Source organism: Balearica regulorum, chromosome 1 (assembly GCF_011004875.1).
Source record: "Balearica regulorum gibbericeps isolate bBalReg1 chromosome 1, bBalReg1.pri, whole genome shotgun sequence".
Lineage (NCBI taxonomy): Eukaryota > Metazoa > Chordata > Aves > Gruiformes > Gruidae > Balearica > Balearica regulorum.
Window position 1 is genome coordinate 75,493,747 of NC_046184.1, and position 19,024 is coordinate 75,512,770.

Here is a 19,024-nt window from a genome sequence, read left to right on the forward strand (position 1 = left end):
GTTTGAACGTTAAAATACATCTAAGTGAAGGAAAGCCAGCAGCTGCTCCAAGCTACAACACCAGAAATAACTACCCACAAAAAAAACCTTAAGCCTTACAATTCCTCCCTCACACACATGCACACACTTGTATCCGTTATCTTATGAAAGCTCTTCTTGCCTTAACAATCCATAATATTAGCAGCACAGGAAAGTTTATTTGAAAAATATACATTAGCACGATCTCTTTAAAAGACTCCTGGATATGCTCAGTGATTATGCACTTCTCGACTGTACTACCTGATAAATGTCAATTTTCCTCATTAATAAAGCAGCTGGGATCGAGTGAGTATAGGAGGAAACCCAATGTAGCAGTTACAGCAAAGCACTGGGGATCAAGCAAGCTGTATTTGCTTCCCATGACAGCTAACGACTTGCTGTCTATACCTGCTCCTGGCTTGGTGTCTTTACCTATAACACTGGGCAATACCACCTACTTTAAGAGATGCAGAAACAAAATTAATGAAAGCTTTTAACTGTTCCAAAATCCTATAAAAAGGAAGATTAACTCTTTAAATATTTCTGAAACAACTATTATTATTGTCATTTATTTGTTCTGCTGTAGTATATGAGTCCCAGAACCACACGGTTCTAGGCACAGCATTAATGTGGAAAATAAAGCTGGTCCCAGTCCTTGCTGTACTCAAACCCAATGAAAGATATCGAGGGACATGCTAAACAGACACCCACAGAAACAAAAGGCTTTGTGCTTCTTAGAATTTTACATATTTGGATAGCTAAATTTTTTAAAACTGACTTTAGTTTCTCCTTAATAAATGTATCATAGCCAAGTCTGATTATCAAACCAGTCCTATTTCAAATGTCAAAAATAGTAACTTTTTAAAAAATAGGCTGTAGTGCACCACTACTCCCAAACTATAAATCTATGCCATCAATTATTACTATTTTAATTGCCTAGTTAGCAAATATTCTTCATATGTGTACACTAATATGCAATATACTGCATGAAGTAAACATGGTAGTAAGACATTAGTTTGATAAAGCTTGCCAAGTTTGACACAGAAATCTTGATTCTGCTATTAATGTAGTTAATATATTAAACATATATATATATATAAGGCTGAATGACTTATTTTGCTGAGTCCATTTAAAATTAGTACCAGAGAGGAAGGAGTATGACTTACTCATTATGTCCAATTGCTACAGTACGCTTAGTAGTACCTGCAGCAAGAACCTTACAATTCACAGCAAATCCTGCCGCTTTTCGCTCCGTTTATTCCAAGAACTTATCAATGGAAGAACACTTCCAACTGTGTTAGTCTATCAGAAGGTAGCCTGGTTCAAGTTCGTGTTCGTTTATGTTGTATACCTCCACTGATATCAAGCAGCGTTAATTTCTTCTAACCATATGGGCTGGAGGAAATTACTTTTTCTTAAGCTGTGGTGTCACCAGGGAATTATAAAAATATAAGTAGCTTTGGTACTCTGTTGGGATTTAAAGACGTTTTTAGCTTAACCTCATAAAAAACCCCCCACCCTTCTATTTACCTGGTAGTTACAAAGGTATTGTGGAATTCCAAGACCTATGCTCCCTCTCCAGCAAGGCATTTAAGCATACGCTTAAAATCGGGCAGTTGAGTAAACATTTTGCGTGTGTGAGAGCACGGAACATGAATCATGAAAGGGGTGACACGGGAGGTCAGAACCCCTATGCTCCCGTAACAGCTTTGGGAACCAGATGGAGGAAGTCACAAGGCATTGAAAATTTGAAAATTTTGTTACAGTATTACAAGTTGCTTCCCTACTCCTACCCACTCACATCCTCCCAGATCAAGGACATCTCTACATGGTTTTACAGGCAGGTGAAAGTGCGTGCTTCCCACGGTGCAAGCTGACTAGAAGCTACGTGAAGTTACTTTGCGTTCTTCTGAGCCTCATGAATAAAGCCCCTGCTGAAAGGTACAGTGTATTAACTTGGGCTTCCTGCCCAGTTGAGAGAGTTTGCATCTAGTTGAAAAACACAGAGAAACACTCCGAAGTATTTTCCGTTAATGCAAGCACATATACACATGCATGCAAACTACAGGAGCCTGTGGTTATAACCAGTGCCTTATCTTACTTCATAGTAAATGTAAAGGGGTCACGAACTTCACAGAAATACTACTAACTCCAAGAAAGCCTTTTTTTAGTTTACAAACTACTGAAATACTTTGTTATAACTAACTGGTAGCAAGCTCAAGCGGTCACCTGAAAAGCCAGAAGACTTCATTAGCCTTTCAGGATTTCCTTTATTTTGGGTAGCCATTTAAAAACCTGATTGTCCTTTACTAATACTTCTGTACATAAGAAGTGAGTAAGTATGAAACTTTTTGTGCTACTATGTCAAAAGCTTTTGAGACTTCTACAGAGACATCACATCAAGATGAGGTCCCTTCGTGGACAGCCTTACTGACTTTGCAAAACAAAGTGCAGCCTGCTTTAACAGGATCTTTTAAAAGCACAGTAATAAAAAACCCACACCAATTTCTTTCAACTGAGGCTGGAAAAGAAGAGGTGTAAGAGCTGATGGAACTATCCGTAACACACCACTGGCATTCACCCCAGACTAAGAAATTGGCAATGTCAAGTTGAAGCCTTGGCTCTGAGCATGACATTTGAACAAGACAAAGAACAGAATCTCCTCTGTGGATTTTTAAGAGAATTGCGAATGCTCTCTACCTAGCAAGAATAGGCTTATTTTTCCAGGATGCCACCTCAAGCACCAGTTTGAGCCACTCCTCCACAAGCAGCTGTAGAAGAGCTAGGTCTGGAAGGAGCCTCTACCCCAAAGGCAGGCTGCAGAGTAGGGGTGCACCTCAGGGTAGTTCCTCATGGATAAGTCACTTCTGCTTTCTCCTGGTGGCGCTCCCTTCTCCTCTCTGCTCATGATACGTCAAATGGGAAAAGTGAGAAGCAGCAGCTTCCCGACAGCCTGGAGTCAGTGCAGGGGAAGCAGCACGGCTACGGCACGTGGCAGGCTGGAGGAGGATGAAGAAATAAAGAAAAGAAACGAGGGGACAGAGAAACATGTGGAAGAGACGTGATAACTGTCATGACACGGCACATTTAACAGCCAACCTCTTACCGTCACGTTAACAGTCAGCCTCTTCCATCATGTCCCAGGCTGCTGTGCCCACACACCTGTGTGTGTTTGTGTGTGTGCGTGTGATGTACCCGTGTGGGTGTGATGCACCTGTGTGCACATGCACGTGCATACATGTGCCTGCGTATGCATTTGGGGTAGGGAGGCTGTAAAGGAGATTTAATAACAGAAATCTCAGCCTTGCTTGTAACACATTTATAACTTTCTATGCACTGCGGGTCAAACATTTACAAGAATGCCTTTTGCTTCTGGTAAAATGAACCACAGAAAGGAAAAGGAAGGATGCAGTGGTGGCAAAATGCAGAACCCACCATCACCCTGAAGAGTGCAACGACAAAAACTGAAAGTCTGAGCTCCCCAAAATAAACTGTCTGTGTTTGAGGGCTCTAACAGCAAAAAGAGGAACTCCTGGTCTTGATTCTGCTATTACAGAGGGACCAAAAAGCTGTAACTAGAGCAAGTGGTCACAAGCAAGTGTCAGGAAAGTGACTGAAGAGCCACACTGGTTGTAGGGGGGAAAAAAAAAAAGTCAGATGAACTGTGAAACTGCAAGGAGCACAGCAAAGAAATATAATGTAAATCACACCAGCTAAGCTGAGTGGAAGGCCCAGCCACCAAAAAGCTACTTCGACACAGCAAAGTGTAAGAGGGTGTTTGGAGAGTGGAGCCAGCAAAGGAACCCGGCAACAATGGCCTTACTAAGGAGGGACCATGCTCGTATCCTGCCCATCCCAGGGCGAGCGAAAGGGCGCACATGGAAAGAGTTTGGGGTCAAAGATCAGCAGTCCTGTGCCAAGAATCACAGCTTTTCATTAGCAGAGGAGAGAGAAAGGCCCCAGATTGCCTGCCCTTCCATTGCTTTGTTTTGGTACGGGGCTTGACACGGGTGCACAGCTATTGTAAACAGACACACGTACTGTGTTACAGAAATGCAAGAGGAGGAAAATAGTTCTTTTTTTAAAAAAAAAAAAAGATGGATATTTTTACAGCATACAGAGCCAATCATGCCATTTAATTCTACAGAACAGGAAGGTGCTCAGTAAATTGCTGCCATGAGCCTTATGCAACCAAAATCCTGACTACAGGTCAGGCATTTGGAATAGCTGTGGAGTGGCTTCATGGGCCTCCCCAGCACCCTGCACATGTATCTACGGACAGAGCTTAATCTACACCTCAGCTAGCTAGTGTACCCTTGGCAGTGACCTCTCGGGTAAAATGACCCCAGCAGCCACTTCATATATAGTTTTAGGCCTATATTCTACTCCCCAGAATTTATTTTCCATTGTCATGAACCCCGTTAAGTCACCTAACACAAACTGTAGGCATAAGACATAAAATACATTTTGATTCGGCAGGCACCTCAATTTTCAAGGAGTAAATAGTCAAACAGGGTAAGCCACTACAGATACTTTCTAAAAATTCTGTCATCTTTGGTGGGTATCTTACGTACATACAGCGCAAGAGTAGAACATGGCCTTCCATAACAAGAACACAATAACAAGACTTACTTATTTAAATATGCTGCAAGCATGCAAGCATCATTCAGTAACTGTTTTTCCATTCCTTGCTTGAAAGAAACACTGCATAATACTAGCATAAGTACAGATTGCTTTCTTTTCTTTTTCCATTGAGTATTCAATTCCTAACAACACTTAATACGTATAATGAATGTGGAACACTCCCTATCCCTATCTGTTTATTTCTTCTTACTTAGTAAAAACATTTTTTTAAAATTTGGCCCTTATATGACATACCAAACGCTATCATTCATGATATAATTTAAAAAAAAAAAGTGTTCTTTACTTTTTTCATTTAAAAAATCTTTTCAAGACTCTTATCACAATTGAAAAATAAACTATTTTTGACTATTTTTGATACCAACTCCTCTGAAGAATTAATATCCCATTAAATAAAAACTGTCAGTGTCCATTTTACCTTTACCAGTAGAGAAGCAAAAGTGATCAGAAAAAACTTGAGGGCACTACAACATAATTCAAAAGGAGAAACAGTCAAAAGGTCCTACTATTCTTATTGGCTAATTAATTTATCTAAAATAATACAAATGTTCTCAATTCAAGTTCACTCAGTATCACGGTTGAAGCTACTATTTAAATACAGCAATAACAATACCTTGACTTACAATTGGGTAGATATGAATGAGCTGTTAATGTTAAAAGAAGACAAAGCTAAATGTACATTAACTGCTTTGCTCTACATCGTTATTTCAGACAGAGCCTATCAAATCCTGTAGAGTGCCTACTCATATGGTGAGACTGCTCGCTTGTCCTGCTCTCAGCAACTTTCCAGATAAAGTCATGTTGTACACAAACATGAGCCAGAAATCACAAGAAGGGAAAACTCCTCTTTTTGATCAAACAGGTTTTGTGTGGAGTTTAACCATGTAACACTTTTCTGGAAGCAGTCACACAACAAATAAGACATACCTGATGTGCCAAAATATAAATATTATGGCCAACATCTTTTGGGGAGATGCCATCATCTCCATTCTCCTCCTCATGGTCACATTCGAGGCCTTGGTTATATGCATTCTTCATCACATCCACCTGTAACACAAACCCAACCAAGGAGAGATGAAATAACCGTCATTCTTGGGGGGGAAAGCACCAAACACCATGTCTGAACACGCTCGCTTTCAGCTCAAGCCTGGATGGGTGCCCTGCAGTCCTGCAAGAAGAGCGAGCCATCTGAGAAATGCTTTCTGAATAAAGACAAGCTTGAAGTATTTATGAAGCTCCAAACTGCTACATTTCTCATCAATAAACCTTCTGCAACCGTAAGAAAGGAACAGGGACACGGAGCCTTTCTGAATAGGTATCTTCACAAATGCTTTTAAAGACAGATCTACAGATACAGGTAGAGTCTTGCGGCACTTAGAGTGCAGCCATGATCCCTCTCTGGCTAGAGCTGGCTGCCATGTCATTCAGCATTCTCCACACAGTCTAACAGAAAAAACCCACTAAACCAAAAAGAAAAGGAAGATACAGATCTGGGCAGGGTGCGGGGGTTATGCTAAAATATTCAAAAGCCTTTTACAGGGCCAACGGGGGGAACCCAACCTTAGGGATGGCCTCATTGTGCTGAGATGCCACCATGGCCATGACTCCCTGTAGCCAGCAAGCCACTGGGCTCTGCCCAAGTGCAGGGGCTGATGCCCACCGATCTCCCCACAAAACAGGTTTTTCAGTCACTGCTGTTACATGGTCAATTGGATCAGAAATAATTTCTCCAGACTTACAATCTATTTAAAATTCCTGGAGACCTATACAAGTACCATAGTCGTTCTAAAACACAGCAACAACTGCTTGTAACTCTTTCTGTTTGCTCATGAGACCTATAACATACAACATACATACATATATGTCTACACACACACTTCTGTTAGCACTGTTTCACAAACTGTACAAGCTTAATTTCCCAGCCCCTGACAAAGTGTACTCGAAGAGTCTACCAGAGTATGATAATTTAGTTAGGAAACAATTACAGAAAAGTGCTTGGAACGGATAAAAATAATGAAGTCGTAAAGACTGAAATCATGCATGCTTGATCCTTTTAAAGTACTTTTTGTGAATTAGTACTATCCTGATACATTGTGCCACTATATGCTGCCAACACTTTTCAGCTTAGATGCAGATCATTTTAAAAATGTTTTAATGACAGATTTTTTTTCAGCCAAAAGATTTATGAATATTCAGAAGTTTTCTCACCAGTTCCCTTGGTCTCATGTTAAAAAGGATTCTTTCCGCATTCTCACTGTCGTGCCTGCTTTCCATAATAGCCAGCAAAAGCTTGGAGGCATTGTTCTAGAGATACAAAACCAAGTTAATGCAAATTTAAAAATCTATTTCATGGATTAACGACCCTTGCATTTGTTTTAATTGAGATTACGAGGACCACTTTTTTAGTGGGTAAGATTTTAAACTACTCGCATCTTTTTTTTACTGACATATTTAACAGGCGTTTTCTCCCATTTTAATGTCAGCATACTGTAAGGCTAACTAACCCGGCACACTATAATGGAAGAAGTATTTCAAATATTGAAAAATATTCAACTTAATTACAGAGCCTTGTTCTATACGGCGCACAAGAAATGAATTCCCATTTCCTCTTCTTATTGCCCACCTAGCAATTTTTGCCGTGGCTTTCTGTTAAAACAATACTCAAGAGAGGTAATTACAAAATGTATTACACTAAAGGTTTCATCATTCAGGCAGGTTTCCTTCCCCTTTGGTTTTTATAAAGTCCAACTGGTTATTATTTGAAAGGTTATAAAATAAGCTGTTTTCATACATTCTGGAATTTCGTTTCACTATCAAATATTCCTGGGGGAACATATAAAGATATTCTTTACTTTGTCAACTGGCTGCTTTTCACCGAGACCTCTCCCAAGGATTAAATAGCATGAGCTTTAGCAGTGCCTCAGGACTGTGGAGCCTTGTCTGACTTCCAGTCAAATCAGATACTGTGGACAGGAGAAGAAGAATGGGTTTGGAGGTTTGACTGCTTTCTGGCAGAGCGTGGTTGCCTTGGTTCACCTGCCACAGCATCCCCTCATCATCCTCTATGACAGACCGAGCTGTGTCAGTACTCGGAAGCAGACTGCAGTCCCCTACCCAGTACAGGTAGGGGCCAGTAAAAAACTCAACCCACCATAAAACCTCTTTGTCAGCTGCTTATTGCCAGACGTCAGCAATTCAAACTGAAATTTCTTGCAGCGAGGGTGCGCTTCAGACAATTAGTATGGATAATTTTGGAGGAAAAGGGTTCAGCTGCTTTTGGGACTGAGGCAAAAAGAAAGATGTTATTTTCTGCATGTTCAAGCAATTTTGGTTTTAAGCAGCCTTTGCATCTCCAAGTTTTGATAGCAGAGTTGAAAATCTGGAGCACTAGAAGCCAAGATAACACAATCATGCAAACTGTAGTCCCCGGGGAATCTCAGCCAAATTTGTCCAACTTGTAAGCCTTTTTTTTTTTAAATTATTATTTGAATACTATGCTGTAGAAATTTGATGGAATTTCACAGCTAAAAGCCTGCAGAGTCTCTTCTTGGTGGGCACACAATCACAAGAAAATCATGCAAGTTGGATCCCAAAATCCCACATTTGAGGCTTTCCTTTGGACTGATCTTTCAGCAGTCCCACCCCCTGCTCAAAGCAGGTTGCTCAGGGCTGTGTCAAGCTGAGCTTTGAACATCTCCAACTGGAAGACTGTAGGATTAGAAGTCAGCAGCAGAAGGAAGGAGAAGATAGAAGGAGGGTGGATGAATAGAATGAGGATTTCTACATGACAGGGAAAGTAGGACCTTCTGGGAGAGGAGATCGTGAGTTGAGTGAGAAGCCAGGAGAGAGGACACTGGGCTTGCCAGCACAAGGATGAGATAAGGACAAAGAACAATGGATGAGCAGAAAAGACCAGACTGGGACTGGCTAAAGGAGAACGGGATTCTACATGGATTTTTCCACAGCTCCCCTTTCCTTTTGCTCCAGAATCAAACCAGCATCATCCACTGGAAAGGTCTAACCAGACTCTTTACCTTGCAACCTACATTGCCAAAGTCTAACGTGCACAGTGAGTGAGACCAGGTGGAGGGAAAGGACAACGTTATAAGACACCTGACAGGGTGCCGCTCTGAGGCATTGGATGCTTCTTTTTCTGCTGCAGTTTTCCCTTACAATGGTGACCAAGTCAGTTGTTGTAGCATCAGCAGGATCTCAAACTGAGCCTGAGGGAAAGGGGGAAGACAGGCTGTGAGGCGGCTTGAGAAGGAAAGGGAGGAAACAGTGGAGGAAGACACCAGCCTACTCACTCATGGGTGAGGAGGACTTTGAAGCTATTTCCCAGTGCAGACAACCCTGGGGATGGAGAGAAGCCCGCTGCAGCTTCCAGGAAGTGAGGACAGGTAGAGGGTGGGTAGGACTTCTTGCTACTGACTCAGCAAAAGTGGCATGCCATAGCCTAGAATTACAGGCACATCCCCCAGGTTTTTTTCCTCTGATCACTTGTACCTGACATTGAGATGCTCATTTGACTGCTTGTTCCTCATTTTCTTCATGCTTTGAGACCCTGGGATCTGATTTCCATTCCCAGATATCAATGAGGAAAAGAGGTCCACGACTTGGAAAATGCAGTATAAAGTTCTTCATAACACATTAGTACTGCAAAAAATCGGTTCCCAGGTGCTACAAATGTGACAGCCCAAAGTACTTCTGGCCTTCATTTCTCTTTACCTGGGTTCCCATCTCATCTCCTCATAAGACTTTTGGAAAAATAAATTAATGTGTGAAGCAACTAGATACAGTAGAGTAAGGTGCTATGAGAAAAGCCAAAAAGACACTCATATTAGTCTCTCTACCCTCAGACTGACAACGTCTCTTCATCCTGCCACTATATAGAGTGGCAGATTTTGAGGTCACTCTGTGTGCCAGGGCTTAAATACCAGTCAGTAAGGAAGGCCAAGAGGTCATACTCAAAATAACAAGAAGCAGAACAGAACATTGGCCATCTGTGCACTCAGTGAACACTGTCTACCCTGCTCACTAAACGATTTGGGAGTCCAGTGGGAAAATATATTCCATGAAGATGTAATTAAATACCACATCACAAACTATGTGCAAAACAAGCTAAATTAAGATGGCATGGGAAAATAGAATTCTGCATTGCTTTTGCTTTGGTTGGGGGGTATGAGTTCAACATACAATGTTCCCTGAAAACAGTGTCTGAGCTTGTTTGTATGTGTGTGGGGGCCTATATATGCATTCTGTATTTGCACTGCAAAATTTATGTATTTGCAACTTGCCTATGATTGCTGACAGATTGTCAATGTTAAATATTATCTGGTAAACTCAGTGCTGTATTATTTTGATGTGTTGACACTCAAAATCAAACCCAGAAACTTCTTAATTTGGATCTAATTCTTGACATCACAACTGGCCCAGCACTGTGTCCAGTTCTGGGCTCCCCAGTACAAGATATGGACTTACTGGAACAAGTCCAGCAAAGAGACACAAAGATGATTAAGGGAATGGAGTATTTTTCATATAAGGAGCAGCTGAGAGCTGGGACTGTTCAACCTGGAGAAGAGAAGGCTCAGAAGGATCTTGTCAGTGTGTTTAAATATCTGATGGGAGGGAATGAAGAAGAGGGAGCCAGACCCTCTTCAGCAGTGCCCAGTGAGAGGACAAGAGGCAATGTACAGAAATTAAGACACACATTAAATTTCCTCTTGTATTGGGTTTGTGTGGCAAGGTTTGGTAGCAGGGGGGTACAGGGGTGGCTTCTGTGAGAAGCTGCTAGAAGCTTCCCCCATGTCCGACAGAGCCAATGCCAGCTGGCTACAAGACAGACCTACCGCTGGCCAAGTCCAAGCCCATCAGCCACAGTGGTAGCACCTCTGGGATAATGTATTAAAGAAGGGGGGAAAAAGTTGCTGCACAGCCAACTGCAGCCAGACAGAGGAGTGAGAAGATGTGAGAAGAACAGCTCTGCAGACACCAAGGTCAGTGAAGAAGGAGGGGCAGGAGGTGCTCCAGGCGCCGCAGCAGAGATTCCCCTGCAGCCCGTGGAGGACCCCACGTTGGAGCAGGTGGAGGCAGCTGTGACCCCATGGGAAGCTCGCGCTGGAGCAGGCTCCTGGCAGGACCTGTGGCCCCGTGGAGAGAGGAGCCCATGGCAGAGCAGGTTTGCTGACAGGACTTGTGACCCCGTGGGGGACCCACGCTGGAGCAGTCTGCTCCTGAAGGACTGCACCCCATGGAAGGGACCCACGCTGGAGCAGGTCATGAAGAACTGCAGCCTGTGGGAAGGACTCACGCTGGAGAAGTTGGTGGAGGACTGTCTCCCGTGGGAGGGACCCCACGCTGGAGCAGGGTCAGAGTGTGAGGAGTCCTCCCCCTGAGGAGGAAGGAGCGGCAGGGACAACGTGTGATGAACTGACCACAACCCCCATTCCCCGTCCCCCTGTGCTGCTGGGGGGGAGGAGGGAGAGAAGTCGGGAGTGGAGTTGAGCCTGGGAAGAAGGGAGGGTGGGGGGAGGTGTTGTAAGATTTGGGTTTAGTTCTCATTACCCAACTCTGACTTCATTGGTAATAAATTAAACTAATTTCCCCAAGTCAAGTCTGTTTTGCCTGTGACAGTAATTAGTGAGTGATCTCTCCCTGCCCTTATCTCGACCCACGAGCCTTTCATTATATTTTCTCTCCCCTGTGCAGCTGAGGAGGGGAGCCAAAGAGCAGCTTTGGGGGGTACCTGGCCTCCAGCCAGGATCAACCCACCACACATCTAAACACAAGAAAACACTTTTCTACTGTGAGAGTGATCAAACACTGGAATAGGTTGCCCAGAAGGGTTGTGGAGTGTCCAACTGTGGAGATATTCAACTGGACATGGTTGACCCTGCTTGAGCAGGGAGGTTGGACAAGATGACCCCAAGATGTCCCTTCTAATCCAAATGACTCTGTGATTCTGTATAATCACAATAATTTCCACACTTTGAATCTTTGGTATCATTCATCACAATTTTTGCCATTTCAGTAAGAGTAAGGCATATATAGTCTCTTAAGAACAGTGTCAAACCGGTCCTTGCAGCGTTATCGCTAAACTCCATTTTTGGTTATTACATAGAAAAGATGTTCTACAAACATTTGCCAGCCTCATGATAATGACAAATCAAAATGCTACTAGACTTACCGTAGTTAGGTCTTTACAGGGACTGAAATTTGGACTTCAAAAGAACTTTTGCATGTTCAAAGTTACATGTCTGTTTAAGTGTTTTGCTTGAGGGGGGGTCTGAATTACAGTGCCATTCAAAAATGTTATTACAGTTATTAAAATCATGTGTAAAGCACAGTTGATTCAATGTTTCATTGTACATGATATGTGGCTATATTAATTATTTTATTAGACATCTATAATGTTGCCAATATGATGCAATGCAGCTACCACAAAGCATCTGCTGGTTTGGGGGAGGAAACAGACCATCTGCAATGGAAATACTTCATTCGCAAGGCAAGAAAAGGCAATAACCCAAGGCTCCTCCTGGACAAGTTCTATTCTATTGGCAGACAGTATTGCTGCAGAGCTCCCCTCTGCATGCAATGGCACACAGACCAGAGAAACTTATCTACGAGCCTATCCAGCTCTCCAGAGAACACAAAACAAAATTACAAGCCCTTCCACTCTATACTTTGTCCTCCCCCTCAGAGGACACTGAGAAGGGAAATAAAATACAATTTACTTTAACTTTGTTTTCAACTTTATTTGACATAACAGGTCATCTGATACATTATTCTTTTTTCACAACATCTCCTTCTCAAGTAATTTTTAAGAGATCAGTATAAACAGAGAATGCCTGCCTTGTTACATGTCTGTACAGTGTTGCTGTTTATCAGTCCTGTGAGATCTTATGCCCACAATCTGGAGTCTTCATGCTAGCTATATCATGTCTGTTTGATAGGATTTAAAAAAAAAAAAAACCCTGAGGGCATACTCCCAAACACAACAGCGGGTCAAAAGGCCTGTGGTAGAGGGCCTGATAAGGATTCAGAAGCTGAGCTGAATTCATTTGCAACGTTTGTTTTCAAAGGCTGCTGAGTATATTATGCTATGGTAAGACTAAGTAAATGTCAGGTAGCCTAGAGCTCTGGCATAGGTATGTCTTCTATTATTACTCAGATTTAAATAAACAAATTTACATTTACTGTACCTTTAGCTGAAGCACCAAGTCCATGCAGTATTTGCCAAGAGGGTTTATGTCATTCAAGATGAGTGCAATGATAATATCAATCCCATTAGATTCATGGGTGGCTATGCAAGTCTGCAAAATAAGAGAAGAGAAGGGAGTCCGGGGTGCGGGGAGTGGAGAGGGAGGGAGGGAGGGAAGGAGGTGGAAAAAGAGGGACACAGGACAAGTGGAGGGAGGGAGAGAGAGAATATGCACATCAGCAAATTTCCAAAACAAGGACCCAGAACTTGAAAGACCTTGTAACAGCAACAAACCTCCCAGCCAAAGCAAAGCAGCCTGAAAATATGCCACAAGCGGTGCTGGGGGAGACCTGCATAGTAGGGAACCAACCCCAACAGTAGTGAAGTACACAGCTGGAAAAAAGGTGGTGCAAGCTAAAATATGCTTGCAGTGAATCATGCAGGGTTTGGCACCACGTGGTACAAGTTAGAGACAGCAGCCCACAGGGATGGTGCCAGATTCAGCTGAACACACATGCAGAGACATAAAAGACATGCTTGAATGTAGGCACAATCAAATTTGCACACTCAAATTCTTAATTTGCATTCAGCAATCAGCATTAATATCACTGTTACAGCATGAATTGTTCGCAAAGATTAAGGTTTTCTACATGCATCTGGACATGTCCTGCACAGAAAGACATTTCTGGATATGGAATTTAAAACTGTAACTACGACCAATGGTACTTCCCAAACACTTTTACAGCTGGATTCCCAGACCTTCTAAGCCCTGTAAATAAGTGTCAGTTATACAGGCCTATGGTATTTTTTTTTTTAACAGGTTTACAGGACGATAGGATAGGAAAAGTTTTCCAGAATGACAGAGAGAGGGGAAAAATGAAAATGAGAGTGTGGAGCATTTGCCTTTGAAATACACTGAATCAGACTTGCAGTTGGTATAAACAAGCATAACTCAAATCCTGAGTGACTTCCCAACAGGTAGGTCTAAGTAATTAAGTGTAACTCATCATTCCCTTCCACTACCAGTGTTCCTCAAGTAAACTTGTTGCAGAACAAGTTAACTTGAAACTTTTTTTTTTCTTCCGTCTCCAGTCCTGTAATTATTCTTTTTTTACAGATTTTTCTCCATCCATTAGTGAATCAAATATGACTGTTTAAAACTTAGTCCACTACAGGATTTTTGTTTGTTTTTAAAGTATTAAGTAAAGGCTTTTGATTACCAGCAATGGCAATAGAAGCACTCTGCACTTCATTTGTGTGTGTTAATGAAGTAGTATTAATACTGCAAGTATTTTTTTCAGCTATTTCTGGTATCAAGAACAGATAGCCTCTGTATTTTTGCCCACCGCAATTTTCCCATTCCTACTCCATAGCAAAAATCCTGAAAATTCATGCACCATGACAACTTTCCTACGGTTCTCTTCAGATCAAATAGAGCAGCATGTAACTACATTCTTTACCTTTCTATACCACCTCAGCACGGCACTAAAGAGACATCTACCAAAAGTCACAGCTATATGACTTAAAAAGACTGCATCAAGGAAGGTACAGAAGATTAGAAGCATGATCTTTAGTTTCATCCATTTCACTACTGATATCATAATTAAAGATGCTGATAGGTAGTATAGCAGGATAGTAAGTTAAACTTTGTGGCAGTTACGTGAATTAAGGAAAGTAAACGTAAGCAACATATATAAACACGAGCAAAGGCAAAATGTATGAAAATTAAGAAAAGAACATTATGTATGCAATGTACTTCCACAACGGCGACTCGAAATCCAGTCTCACCAAGTGAGGTTTAAGCCATGGACCCACTGACATAAGACATTAAACTCTCTCCAAAAGGACTGGAAACTCTGTACATAAGCAGACATACTACAGCAAGAAACTACATTGAGTTCTGACTTAAAAGGATTGCTCAGGTCTTACGAAAGCTTGAAATGCGTTAAGCCTAGCCATAGCAGTTACAACTGGATTTATGCTATCAAGAACACTGAAAGGTTTATGATAAGCACACAGATACCATACATTCAGGTATATGCTTCTGCGCCCACAAGTTGAGCCCTACCTGATTTTCATGGCATGGACCTTGGCAATATTCAGTCAAGCTTTCCAGCGTCTGGTTCACAAGAGCCACATTCCTCTCATTGATGTAAAGACCCAATAAGCCCAGTCCACCTGTCGTGCTTCCACAGATACAGTCCAAAAACTGAAGGGTCTCACAAACAAGGTTGTAATTTGTTTTATTGTTCTGATGTCTTAAAAAATTCTGGTGGACAGAGAAAAGGAACAACAAAAAAAAACCCAACAAAAAACCCAAGAGAGTTAGAGTCAAGTCAAACACACCGTCTTTTTCATGAAAATATCAAAGTGGACAATTTACGACCATATGACCACTGTACCTTAGGTACTGAGGTACACTACACTGTAGAAAATACATTATGCCTCAGTGCAGCAGTTGACAACCATTATCTGATTAAATCAGTAGAGAAAGAAGGGCTTAGGAAAGTGAACTTTGTGAACATCTGCACTGGCCTTAAATGTCTTCTACATCCCCCATGCATCTTGTTATAACTACTCTTCTCTCGGAAGCTTCTTGCCCCACAGCTGAGCAGGTATAGCGGCACATTACATCCTCTCCCTGGCCGTGTCAGGGCAGAACGGTAGCTTAGTTCAAACCACCCCCAACACTGCTTTAAGGGAGGCTGCTGGACACGGCACTGAGTTTTATTTGCAGAAAATTAATTTTGCAAAGGTTGCTATGGGGACAGTAATTTCTACCAGAGGAACTGATAGCAGGGACACACATAGCATCTTACAGTCTTCAATCATAATACCTAGGAAAAAGAGCAGTACCCAAACTTTGCCCAGAAACTTCCTGTGGTCTTCAAGCCTGTGGTACACGACCCACCATTTGTGCATGGAAACTGTACTAACAGGGACATTTAGACACTTCTTAATGCCATGTGTCGGTGCTGCGGTCCCCAAGCAATTCCGAGGACATAAACATAAGCTCAACCAGAGCATGCAAGTGGTTCTTGAAAAGGGTTATTTTATCCCTTGGACCAAAAGAACAACAACATTTTAGACACTTCTATTCTGCAACGGGAGCCAGGCACAGGCATATTTTTCTTCCCTTATGAAGTTCCAGCTCCTGTAATATTTCTTTCAGAGCTCAGCTCAAAAACACTGTACCTGGAGCTCTCGGTTGTGGTTCTCACACAGCAGCTGAAGAAATCTCAGTATTGGCTGCATGATTGCAATGGCAGGGCTCATGATTGCTTCTTCTGTGGACTTCTCTTCTGCATTTGCAGCATCTGTTCCTGAGCCCATAAGATCTACTTCTGGGTCCATTTCTCTTCTATACACTGAGTAAGCCTTGGATGTCGCAGAAGATGCTTCTGTTAACTGTCCTTTCATACCCTCTTTCAGATGCAGGGTTGAATCCTTTACTGAAAAGAAGACAATTTTTCTTCATTTTTGAAACTCTTTCGCCTCGTTTGATTAAACAATAAGAAAACAATAATAATGAATGCAACTTTTTCTTTGCTGGTGCCTAACTTTTCAAAGACCTCTAGGCAACTTACAAAGAATATCAAAGCAACATTCATGCAGGGATAGCATGTTCCAAATAAACCACAAACCAGAGTGAAACAGAACATTAAAACAAAAAGCTCTACTATTTCTCTCCCATATACAATAAATGATGAGAACAATGGAAGGACCACAGGGTGGGAAATCAGTTCCTGCGTTTGCTCTTGTGAAATAGCCCCATCAGCAGCAGCCTCGACTTCTGCTTCTCTAAAAATACGGTTGTATATCTTCTATTATTGTAAGCTGTCATAGCTTCACTGATTTCATCAAAGCTAATTCCTTGTAACCAGCTTAAGAGATTGCCTATAATTTAGAGAAAAATAGGCAAAAGATGCAAATTAGCAATGATTAATATTAAAGCTTATTGATCAACGCAGCAGAGTATCAGTGGTGCAGTACATGCGGTCTGAATATAATGCACGTCTTCCCTCTTCTACATGGGTGCCTTCTTACCTCTCTTTTTGGGAACAGATATGGTTAGGTCACTATCATCGTCTTTCTTTTTGCTTCCCAAATCAGTAGTGTTCACTGTCACTGTCGATCGTATCTCCTGCTGAGCAGCTTTCATGCGGTCATACAGGACTTTAAAGAATTTTTCCGACTTTTTTTGCTCCTTCAGTTGCTGGTAAGTTGAATACTGCAAAAAATACATTCTTTAGATATAGCAATCTTTGAAGGAAGAAGAAATACAAAAATACACTATTTTTTGTGAAACAAATGATGAAGAATTACTTCACTTACACAGAACAAATGTTGGCCACTGCCTGACCAGTTCTTTCACAAAGTGATAAACAAGGCTGGTAACAAAGATTGATGATAACATTTTTAAATTTGGATAAAATGGTGAACACCGCTATTTGCAATCTTTAAAATGTCACAGTATTACACTTGAAGTTAAATTACTTCGTGACACTCTCAATTTCTCCAAGCATTCTGGAGTTATAATATTCCATCTACAAATAATAGCGAAAAGTAATTGTTATTATGTAACAACAAAAGGAAGCATGAAACATCTAATGTGTAATATTATAGCTTAGATCATATACATTTTTGTGCTTCACACAGAATTGGAATTAATATTTTCGGTTATTACGTCCAGTCCCTTAGTATTATCGTCAAGCAGGCTGCATACCATTTTCAAAAGTTTACAAACTCTGTCTTAAAGTAAAAGCTTTTTACAGCCCCTAATAATTTATTTTAGAAAGGTGCAACAAAATCTCACTTTTTAACATTTTCTGGACACTCTCTAAGGGTCACAGATCATATCATCTTTTCTACAGAATAAAGATACAGGATGGAATTCCTCTCACTGCAGTGAGGAGGTTATTGGTTATTAAGTTGGTTATTTAGGCTCCCTTAACAAGCATTGATGAGATAAGGGGAAATGCAGGAAGTGATTCATATCATCTCTCCTCTCTTATGATAACTCTGCTGATCACGGAGTAAGAATAAACAATCACCTTATTTGGCTAAAGTTGAATGAGAGGAATATCATTCACAAAAACTAGAATCCGTAGTTTAAAGCAGTTATTTTCTATGGATGGGGATACTGGTCTTCTCAAACGGCCAGTTTTCCTCTTTGGAGATTTTGATAAATGTCCCTAAACAGAAATTAATTTTACTGCTATTATAAACTTGAAAGTATTGTAATTTTTAATTTTACAAAGAGAGATATGAAATAACTGGAGATAACGCTCACATGGCAAAGACCAGATTCAAAGGAGCACTGCTACACAGAATGGTACAGTGGAAAAATGTTTTCTTCTATTGAAGAGTCTACACTATGAAATATTGCATAATAATAGGGCACACCTACATTTGTATTATAGTGATACATATTATAGTGATAAACTCTTCACAGAACTCACAGGAAAAAGTTTGTATCCAGACTACATGCATTTGAAAACCAATATGTGAATAAGTAAATGAAATAAGTACCTGTGTTTGCGCATTTCCACCTTCAAGCAACGCAATACCAAGCAAAATGCCTTCTGAGAAAATTCTGTCATTTTTGGTATTTACTATAACATCTATGACTAGTTCTGATGCACCTTCTTTATCCAGAAGGCACTGAATATCAAACATGGTTACCCCAGACTTATCTGAGTCTTGTCCTGAAAATCCACCTGCAAATTACACAAATACATACCATTCATGTTTGTTTTACATATGTATATGAAAATTAATCTATTAGCAACAATAATTTGTCTTATTGCTACACAATAGCAATGTAATAAATTTAGTTTTGAAATTCTGTTTGAGGCAAAATTCCCCTTGACACAAACAAGATTTTTGTGTGAAACAGCAATGCTGAGCACCAAGAATAAGAAATAAAACAAAACCCTGAACCATTGTTCTGTCGTGATATTCAGACAATAAAGACGTTGGAAATGATACTGATTTGTCCACCGACCCCCTGCTTTAATTCCACCACTGCATATGCTAAACTGTGTGTATGGTCAGTGCTCTGACCACTTTTAAATCTGCTTTTCAATCTCAGGCCTAATCTATACAAAGATTGTGTACTGGTGAATCCACTCTGATTATGGGTATAACCTTCTAGCTAAATGC

The 19,024-nt window shown here is 41.1% G+C and overlaps 1 protein-coding gene across 1 annotated transcript in view; it reads right to left on the reverse strand.

Moving 5' to 3' along the window:
- ITPR2 (inositol 1,4,5-trisphosphate receptor type 2) overlaps positions 1–19,024 on the reverse strand; it is a 261,890-nt gene that overhangs the window by 59,519 nt on the left and 183,347 nt on the right. Inside the window, exons 39-45 of the mRNA XM_075759160.1 lie at positions 18,392–18,579; positions 16,907–17,090; positions 16,055–16,311; positions 14,928–15,128; positions 12,861–12,971; positions 6,868–6,963; positions 5,587–5,706 (exon numbers count right to left, since the gene is read on the reverse strand). Coding sequence (XP_075615275.1) covers positions 5,587–5,706; positions 6,868–6,963; positions 12,861–12,971; positions 14,928–15,128; positions 16,055–16,311; positions 16,907–17,090; positions 18,392–18,579 — 1,157 coding nt within the window. The remainder of the gene's footprint in view (positions 1–5,586; positions 5,707–6,867; positions 6,964–12,860; positions 12,972–14,927; positions 15,129–16,054; positions 16,312–16,906; positions 17,091–18,391; positions 18,580–19,024) is intronic.